At 40.2% G+C, this 10,413-nt stretch overlaps 1 protein-coding gene across 1 annotated transcript in view; it reads right to left on the minus strand.

Annotated features, from left to right (window-relative positions):
- The window catches only part of SNX31 (sorting nexin 31), a 52,379-nt gene that overhangs the window by 41,550 nt on the left and 416 nt on the right, over positions 1-10,413 (minus strand). The window contains exon 2 of the mRNA XM_024203298.2: positions 10,263-10,337. Coding sequence (XP_024059066.1) covers positions 10,263-10,337 — 75 coding nt within the window. The remainder of the gene's footprint in view (positions 1-10,262; positions 10,338-10,413) is intronic.

A 10,413-nucleotide genomic window follows, 5' to 3' on the forward strand; every position in this document is an offset into this window, starting at 1 on the left:
TTTTGTAAACCCTTAAGGGGCCACCAGGCAACCAGGGCCGGCTCTAACTTTTTTGCCGGCCCAGGCAAAAAAGAAGAGAGCCGCCCTGCCATACGTCCCCCGCGAGCGCCGCCAAAATCCCCGCCCCCCCCCAGCGCCGCACCGCCCGAAGCCCCGTCCCCCCTCCGAGCGCCGCACCGCACCAGCCCCCCCAAACCCCCGCCCCCCTCCGAGCGCCGCGCCGCCCGAAGCCCCGCCCCCCTCCAAGCGCCGCCGAATCAAAAAAAAATAAATAAATAAATAAAAAAAATCGAGCGCTGCCCTGCGCCAAGGTGCCGCCCCAAGCACGTGCTTGGTCGGCTGGTGCCTGGAGCCGGCCCTGCAGGCAACAGGCTGGCAAAAATGGAAAGCAAGCTGAAAGCATGTGCACCTCATAGAACCTCCTTAATTATAAGAGACTGTTGTAGTAAGTAAATAATAATTTAAACTGTTTTTGTTTGTTTTGTTTTTTAGCATTACCATATGCTAAAGGTGCACATTGATACTATTTGTTGGTTTTCGCACCTCCACGGCTCAAGGCCATACCTGACTAACATGAAAAGAGCATGAAAGGTGAAGATTCTGCTTAAAATAATTTTTAATGGGAGGCGCAATCCCATTGTCACCAATGGCATGTGCTACAAGGAGTTTAAAATATTTACGAAGCTGTTAAACTTCCATCCTAACCCAAGTGACTGATTAAAAGCTAGAGCTTGTTGTAAAATTAAAAAATTCTAAAAAGTTTCAAAGTTATTTCCATTTTTAAAGTGACTCACAATATTTACAAGGATTTTGAAAAAAATGCCATAAAATTAACATTTTGAATTTTTTTTTTAAAAAAAAATAAAATAAAATAAAACTTTTGTTTTCAAAGGGACTTTTTTTTTTAAACCAGAAAAGCTTTGTTTGAAAAATTTCAGTCAACTCTAGTCAAAGCTATTTCATTTAGTGGAAATACAGACTGATTTCTACAACCAGACACCATTTGGCCACGATTGAGAAATGACAGTTCAAGGATCAAGGTTTATTATACATTTAATGCCACTCTCTGGAAGCAGGGGAAATGAAGGTAGAAAACATCATAGGCATGTTCAGGAAGGAAGAGGCATAACTCTGACAAGCCTGGACAAAAATTCCTCTCTAAGTAAAGCAGTTTCTGAATATATTAAGATTTGTGAGAGCTTTGCTTGTGGCACATGTAGCAGCTACTCCATTACTCCTATACTGGCAACACATCACCAGTTTCCAATTTATTATTTACCTATTATTAGGTACTTGTAAATTGCCTTGAGAGACAGAGTATAAAAGGAGCTATATAAAACCAAATAATGTCTTCCATGTAGTGTTGCTGCATAAATATAATAAGAACAGCAGCTTTTATATAATGCTTTTCATCTTCAAAGTTCTTCACATACATACACTGATCCCTCCAAAGCCTCAGAGACAGAGAAGCATTCTCTGTTTTACAGACAGGGAAATTGAGGCAAAGATATGAAGTGATTTGCCAGAGTTCAGAGATGAAGTCAGAGCTCGAATCAGAATCTCCTGCCTCCTCGTCATGCCTATCACCCATGTAATGCAGCACTAACCATCATCATCAGTAGTTCGTACAAATGGAAATATGGACTATTTTAAAAAAATCCAAATCAATGAGAGCAATTAATCCACCTTGGAACAGACTGCTTGGTAAATTTTATTTTTCAATCTTAGGCTATGTTTGTCTGAAGGATTTGGGGAGTGGGAGCGTGGGGTGGGGAGAGAAGTCTCTCTCAACCTCAGTATCTCCCTTTTTCATACTTCTAAGAACTATAGAAATTTTCCATAATAATTTACACATATACTTTGGAGGGTGGAGGTGGGGAGTTATTTTAATCAGACAGCGCTATCAGTCTGCAGGCATTAAGTTTCAGTCCAACATGATTGGAAACTTGGTTGTTTCCAATACTCACCAGCCCAAAAGATAGACTTAAATTTTAAACGCAAACAGACAATTATTAAGGCTGTACCCGGCAGAGTTATGTTCTGGGGGCCAAATTCGCTTCCAGCACAACATAGTTTGCAGATCTCTAGATGGCAGTAAATCCATCTAGAAAAGGAGCCAGAAGCACAAGCTGCTTGCAACCCTTCCTCTGCTGGGGAACCTCAAAGCCTGGTAATACATCCCAAAGTGGGCAAGGCCAGGCTGACTGGGAGAAGAGCTGAATCAATGTCTCTCCGGGGCTGCTTCCACTAGTAGAGCTCCTATGAACACCCAGACAGGTTTAAAGCTGTCCTATCTTGTGGAGAGACAAGCTCTTTCACCAACAGAAGTTGGTCTAATAAAAGATATTACCTCACCCACCTTGTCTCACTGAGCTTTTCTTTGGGTCTGGGAAAAGTACTCAGTGTCACAGCTAAACACAAGATCGAACAGATTGTTTAGCACAGTCATACTCAGACCTCTGTGGCTCAGAAGCCAAATTAGCGATCAACATTACCCAAAAGAGCCAGGGTAGTATGAATTAATTATTTCTTTTTATTATATATAATATATATATACACATACACACACACACACACACACACACACACACACACATTAGTGCACTGGATGAGCACACCACATGTTGTGATAGGCATGTGTAGGACCTATGGATTTTGAAACGTGTGTTGTTGGGAGTATTGATCATCATAGCAGTGTTATGGCAGGGTCTGGTGCTGCTTTGAGTTGGTGGAACAGGACACCCACATACCCTGAGAGAACTTGCTTCAATACAGAAGAAAAACCAGTCTGATCGCACACCCCTAGTTGTCATGTACTACCCCAGGCTGGAACTCACATGGGGTATCATTATACAATTACAACCCATATTTGACGAGGACCACATCCTGAAAGAAATCTTTCCTGAACTCCCTCTTGACCTTCAAACAACCCCCCAAAAATCATCAGAAGCAAGTTCCCCACAGAACCTTTCAAAATCCATGGGACCTACCCATACCTATCACAACATTTGGTGTACCTCATCATCCAGTGCACTAAATGCCCCAAAAACTATGTGGGTGAAATGAGAGAATCACTACACTCCTGAATGAACTCACAGAAAAATGATGAGACAAAAACACCTTATCAACCATGGGTGAACACTTTTCCCAGCATGGTCACTCCATTTCGGACTTCTCAGTCCACATCCTTAAAGGAAAACGGGACAACACATTCAAAAGATGAGCCTGGAAGCTTAAATTCATAACTTCCCATGATTTTTAGTGTCTAGCACTCCGTAAAAACATTGTTGGGTTTATGGCTCAGTAAAATCTGTAACCCACTAATACATCTTCATCCTATGACCGCAAAGGTGTTAATTGCCTACTTCACCCTGAATGCTCTCTTATAACATTTTAAGTGTTATGCTAAACAATCTGTTCCTGCCTGAATTTAGCTGCAATACTCTGGGTATGTGTACACTGCAATAAAAAAAACCCACAACAAGGAGTCTCCGAACCCAGGTCAGCTGAGTTGAGCTAGTAGGGCTCAGGTTTCAGGGCTAACTAAAAACTGCAGTGTAGATGTTTGGGCTTGAGCCTGGGCTCTGAGACGCTGTGAGGGAAAGGATCTCAGAGCCCAGGCTCCAGCCCGAGCCCGAATGTCTACACTGCAATTTTAGAGCTCTGCAGCCCAAGCTCCGCTAACCCAAGTCAGCTGACCCAGGCCAGCTTTGGCCATGCCACTCGTCTTTTTTTGCTGTGTTGATATACCATCTGAGTATCTTTCCCAGACCTGAAGATGAGCTCTGTGTAGCTCAAAAGCTTGTGTCTTTCACCAACAGAATTTAGTCCAATAAAAGATATTAACTCACTCACCTTGTCTCTCTAATATCCTGGGATTAACAGAGCTACAACACTACCTTGTGGAATCCACCTAACGGTGAAACCCTCCATTCATCTGGCCCAAGGCATACAAAGCAGCGAGTATTATTTCTTTTCCATCCTTCCACAGAAATGCTCCTCCTCCACAGAAAACGGTCGCTTGTTTCAAGAGTAAGTGGCTGGAATTATCTAATCTTGTGGGGGTGTTTTTAAATGAAGTGTTTAGCCCCACCCACGCTGTCTAAACCAACTATTTCAGCCACAGCCACATTCCATTATATGGTAAAAGCCTAGGGCAGATGGGGCATTTGAGATAAGATTTCTACCCTGGAAACAATAGTCAGAGCAGCATTACTAAAAGGAGTTAGAAAGGTGTCAAACTGTCCATAAAGAGGGATTAAGGGAGTTGTACTTTTGATACAGTTTGGATGAAGTGCACAGAAAGGGGCTTGAGAAGGAGTGCCCTCAAAGAGACCCAGAAGGGTGAGAGATGCAGTTAACCCAGTGATGATGGCAGAGGATAGAGCCATGTGCTCCTGCTTACAAAACTAGAGGCAACTTTGACAGTAAATAAGACCAAAAAAAAAGTAGTTGTTTTAGTGATACTGTTTAGCTGTGCCACTGTAACTGTTCATTTGTCTACTTAAGTAGCACCACTGAGACTATGGATAAAGCCACATCCCACTCTCCTTGAGTCTGTGTACGCATGTGCGTTTTCTGAGGCTGAAAGGCAACGAGTGCCAGCCCTAGAAATTAAGTTTTCTGTTTAATATCTGAACAGATATAGCATAGTGTGGAAAAGGTTGTAGGACTGAGGACTATGATGTTAATATGGCTCCAAACTCTGTTCCAGGGATGCTAAGACATAATTCATTCTTCAGGCTCATTTGGTCCTTGGCCTCTCTGCCAAGATGGCCAACAAAAGTACTAATTGTGGTTATGTTTTTTTGTCATGGGACAGGTGTCCTCTGGGACTAGGACTGAGATAACCAGTCAGACAATAACTTTTGAGCATTACCACTAGAGCTGGATTTGAACTGGTGACCTAGATATAAAAGTTTCTATAGCCAACAACCAATCTTTGGAGTCATCCAGTCTCCCCAGGCCTGCTTTGTTTCAATGTGGCACTCAGGGAATAAAGAGTAAAACCAAGAATGAATCCAAACTTGCCATGGAGGCATCAAAACTCATTTTACAGAGAGAAAAGGTATTTGACAAGTGTTCATATCAGAAAAGCCTCTTCAAGTGGGGGGAAGTGAGCTAGAACTCATCAAATCCTCAATTTGGGCACTGGATAAGCTAGTGGTTCTCAACCTATTTACCATTGTGGGCCACATCCACACAATAGATATATTACCTGTATGGGACTAAGGATGTCATATGGGCCACAGCTGTGTGCTGATTGGGCTGTAGGTTGAGAACCACTGGGATAAATACTCGCAAGTCTGAAAAACAAACTGCTCTTCTGGCTATATAGCTTATTAGCATATCCCCTAGAAACAAAGGCTGACATTTTAAAGCTTAGGGCCTAAATTTTCTAAGCTTGAGAAGCCTGGAGAAAAGTACTTAAATAAGTCCCCAATTGTGCAATTAAATCAACACATGCACATTCCTGCACCCACACAAAGCCCCACTGACTTCAAGTGCTTGACAAACACATTGCAGAATCAAGATCTATGTGGTCTGCTTTTCAGAAATATAAGTACCCTCAATTCCTACTGAAGTCTGAGTTATAAATGCTCATTAACTCTGAAAAGAAAAAAAAAAAAAGAAAAAAAAAAGGCCACTTATACAGGTGCCTAAATATAAATTTAGAGCTTCAATTGAGGGCATCCAAGCTTGAAAATTTTGGACATGCAGAGAAGATCTATTCAAAATGCTGACATGATTGAAACATGGATTCATGAAATCCATATAAGACAGAAAATAAATCTGCAAAGAGGTGAAATAAAAGATTTTAAAGTTTTGTGGAAACTATATCCAGAACAAAATTCTGCCTTTTTGTTCTCAGAAATTACTACTTAAGTTGGACACTAAAGGAAGACTTAGTTGGACTAGCTAAAGAGAAGACATGTATTGGGTTACATCTACTTAAATAAAAATAAAGGAAAAATGAAAAAATTGTGTTTTAAGTTCTGAGTTTCATAAACATCCGTCCAATAAAAGTAACAATGATTTATACTGTACATTTAAATAATTCAGTTTCACATAAGACACAGAAGTGGAATTCCTCCAAGGGACACTTTCTGAATAAATGCCATTCTTGACATCCAAAACCAGATACAATTACAGTGATAAATACAAAACTTCAATGTCAAGTTGTTCTATTATCTACAAAAATGCTGGTTTTCAAATTAGTTACATTTTCAATCAATGACACTGGCTTTTATGATGATTGCACTGTCAGTGTGACCCCATGCTGTGATGTTCCATTCTATAGCATCAAGAAATTTACACATTAAGTGGGGAGAGTGAAAAAGTAATAACAGATCACTGTTCTTGGCAGTGGGTCACTGGAGGCAACGGATACTCTGTGCGGAAGCAGAGGTCTGCCAATGTAGAATGGCTTGCAAGATCAGGGCCATAATATTTAGAGATAGAAGAGACCTAACAGACCGGGGCTCTCGAACTTTTTCACAGCATGAATCATTGTAGTATCAAAATGGACCACTTTAACACAGAGTTTGTCTCGGACACCACATCCCATTTACAATCATGAAGACCACCTCTCCGATCCTTCATAAATCGCGTAACATCCCTGTCTCAACTGAAATGATTGCTTACAATTAGGGCTGTCAATTAAATCGCAGTTAACTCACGCGATTAACTAAAAAAAAATTAATTGCAATTTAAAAAAATAATCGCAATTAATTGCAGTTTTAAACCACTGTTAAACAATAGAATATCAATTGAAATTTATTAAATATTTTGGATGTTTTTATACATTTTCAAATATATTGGTTTCAATTACAATACAGAATACAAAGTGTACAGTGCTAACTTTATATTATTTTTATTACAAATATTTGCACTGTAAAAATGATAAAATAGCATTTTTCAATTCACCTCATACAAGTACCATAGTGCAATCTCTTTACTGTGAAAGCACAACTTACAAAGGTAGATTTTTTTGTTACATAACTGCACTCAAAAACAAAACAACGTAAAACTTTAGAGCCTACAAATCCACTCAGTCCTACTTCTTGTGCAGCCAGTCGCTAAGAGAAACAAGTTTTTTACATTTACGGGAGATAATGCTGCCCGCTTCTTATTTACAGTATCACCTGAAAGTGAGAACAGACATTTGCATGGCACTTTTGTAGCTGGCATTGCAAAGTATTTATGTACCAGATATGCTAAACATTCATATGCCCCTTCATGCTTGGGCCACCATTCCAGAGGACATGCTTCAGCATGGAAGCACGTCCTCTGGAATGGTGGCTGAAGACGCTTGTTAAAAAAATAATGCGTTAATTAAATTTGTGACTGAACTCCTTGGGAGAGAATTGTATACTTCCTGCTCTGTGTTTTACCCATATTCTGCCATATATTTCATGTTATAGCAGTCTTGGATGATGACCCAGCATGTTGTTCATTTTAAGAACACTTTCACTGCAGATTTGACAAAATGCAAAGATGGTAGCAATGTGAGATTTCTAAAGATAGCTACAGCACTCGACCCAAGGTTTAAGACTCTGAAGTGCCTTCCAAAATCTGAGAGGAATGGGGTGTGGAGCATGCTTTCAGAAGTCTTAAAAGAGCAACACTCTGATGTGGAAACTACAGAACCTGAACAACCAAAAAAGAAAATCAACCATCTGACTCAGATGATGAAAATGAACATGCGTTGGTCTGCACTGCTTTGGATCATTATTGAGCAGAAACCATCATCAGCATGAAAGCATCTCCTCTGGAATGGTGGTTTAAGCAGGAAGGGACATATGAATCTTTAGAGCATCTGGCAGGTAAATATCTTGCAACGCCAGCTACAACAGTGCCATGCGAACCCCTGTTATCACTTTCAGGTGATATTATAAACAATAAGCGGGCAACATTATCTCCTGCAAATGTAAACAAACTTCTTTGTCTGAGCGATTGGCTGAATAAGAAGCAGGACTGAGTGGACTTGTAAAATTTTAGAGCCTACGTTGTTTTATTTGCATGCAGTTATTTTTTGTACATAACTCTACATTTGTAAGTTCAACTTTCATGATAAAAAGATTGCATTACAGTACTTGTATTAAGTGAACTGAAAAATACTATTTCTTTTATTTTTACAGTACAAATATTTATAATAAAAATAAATATAAAGTGAGCACTGTACACTTTGTATTCTGTGTTGTAATTGAAATCAATATATTTGAAAATGTGGAAAATATCCAAAAATATTTATATAAATGGTATTCTACTATTATTTAACAGCACAATTAATGACGTTTAATTTTTTTAATCGCTTGACAGCCCTACTTACAATACTTCCCTAGTGGCCCTTTTCTATGTATTTGCAGCTGTCTTCATGCAATATAGCAGCTGGAGAGGAGGAGGGAACCAGCATGATGTTAACTTGAAGGTTTCCACAGACTACAGTTTGAGAACTTCTGGAATAGATTATCCAGTCCACCTATCACCAGTATTGGACTGACCTCTGCAGTACATTTTCTACTGCTATTTCCAGTCTGCTGTTAGAATTGTTAAGCAGAGTGGCTTCCTTAGGACGCTATTAAACATAAGTGATCTGGACACTTATGGATGTAAAAATGTAAGACTAATGGAAATAATCCAGCTATTTGATATGTCTTTCACTGCTCAGGCAATATATAAATATAAATCTATTACACCCTCCTGTAGTACCCCTTTACTATTTCATATTTGTTACTGGATCAGAGAATGGGTGATCCAGAAGAATACACTAATGAAGATCAACAGGTTGTACACAATACAAAAGAGCTTGTTATGTAATTATCCGTAACACTTACTGTTATCTGAAAATTATGTGATAAACCTCTCTAGGTATTTATAAAGCTCCCACTATCATTAATGGGGATTTTATCTTCACACCAACCCCGAGAGGCAGGGAAGTAATTATTCCCATGTTACAGATAAGTAACTGAGGAAGAGGGTAGATTAACTGACGTGTCCAAGATCACAGAGTGTCTGTAGTCAAGTTAGAAACTGAACCCAGGTCTCCTCAATCCCAGTCCAATGCCCTATTCACGAGATCATATTTCCCACGACTCTGACTCACACAGTCCATAGGTGTGTTAACAGCAGGACCTTGGCCCCAACATACATAGTTAGAGCCTATATACTTGAACTCAAAACAATGTTAGCACCTTCCAAGCAAGAACAGTTTGAAAAAAAAAAAAAAAAAAAAAAAAAACTATGATTTGAACTCTAGCATAGACAGAGCCTAAAAGAGGCTCTAGTGTTGTTTATGACTCGGAGAGAAATGCTGCAATAGTTTTGGATGTCTTAAAATCAGAGCAAACTTCTTGCAGTCAATGATACTAAAAATAACTGTGTGAAACCTGTTCCCCTGAATACTGGGTACATGATCATTACTCAATTCCCCTTTCATAGCTTTCAGATGTTGCCAGGTCTCATAAGGAAACACCTTAAACCTTCACTGAGGAGTATTATGGGGAAAATGGAAAATATTTTGCAAAGAAAAGGGGTGGGGGGGGGGGAAGATAACTCATCTCTTGCATATAGCTCAGACCAGCATGCCTGGGGTATGCACAATAAAAGCCAAAGAACTGCCATGAAAATAATTGGAAAAATAGGAGGAAAAAATGAAATCAAACTGCTTATAAAGGGTGAAGAGTTTACCAAAGAAGCATTAGATTTGTAATCACCTCCAATTCACACTTCATATTACCTGTTTAAGTGCAAAGGAAATGGGGGACAGCCAAAAAATTCCATGTCCATTACCCAAAATTAAAAAATAGCTCTTCTTTGACACTAATATAAATTCCCAGAATATTGTATTTCCCGACACCCCACCTCTCAATATTTCTCTGATTTGCTTCAGAGTTTGACACTCCCTATGGTGCTGGGAACCTTAAAAATGTGTGTAATAACACACTCACTCCACAGCACCCAGACCTTTATGTATCTCCCTCCCACTTCAAGTACTACACAAGAAAAGCTCATTACCATCCACAGGCAACATTACAGGATCTCAGCCTGCGTTCATTTCAATGAGGTGAAGAAGAGCTCTGTGCAGCTCAAAAGCTCATCTCTTTCACCAACAGAAGTTGGTCCAGTAAAAGATACGCCCTCGCCTCGCCCACCTTGTCTCTCCTCATTTCAATGGGGCATTTGTTGGCCATTTGATGGCAGTTCCCCTAGCTGAACCTGGCAGGGGAGAGTGAGAAGGGGGTTGGGCTGGAGTCTCTCACCTGATCGTTCCAGTGGTGTAGCTGGCTGTAGCGCACCTTGCAGAAGAGGAAGCCTTCCAGGTACACAGAGTACAACTGAAAATACACCCAAGAGGCATCAGCTCCCCTGCCTGCACAGACAACTCCCGGCTCCCCTACCTACATAGCACCC

This window comes from Terrapene carolina, unplaced genomic scaffold, assembly GCF_002925995.2.
Source record: "Terrapene carolina triunguis isolate 2854851 unplaced genomic scaffold, T_m_triunguis-2.0 Scaffold58, whole genome shotgun sequence".
In the NCBI taxonomy this organism is placed as follows: Eukaryota; Metazoa; Chordata; order Testudines; family Emydidae; genus Terrapene; species Terrapene triunguis.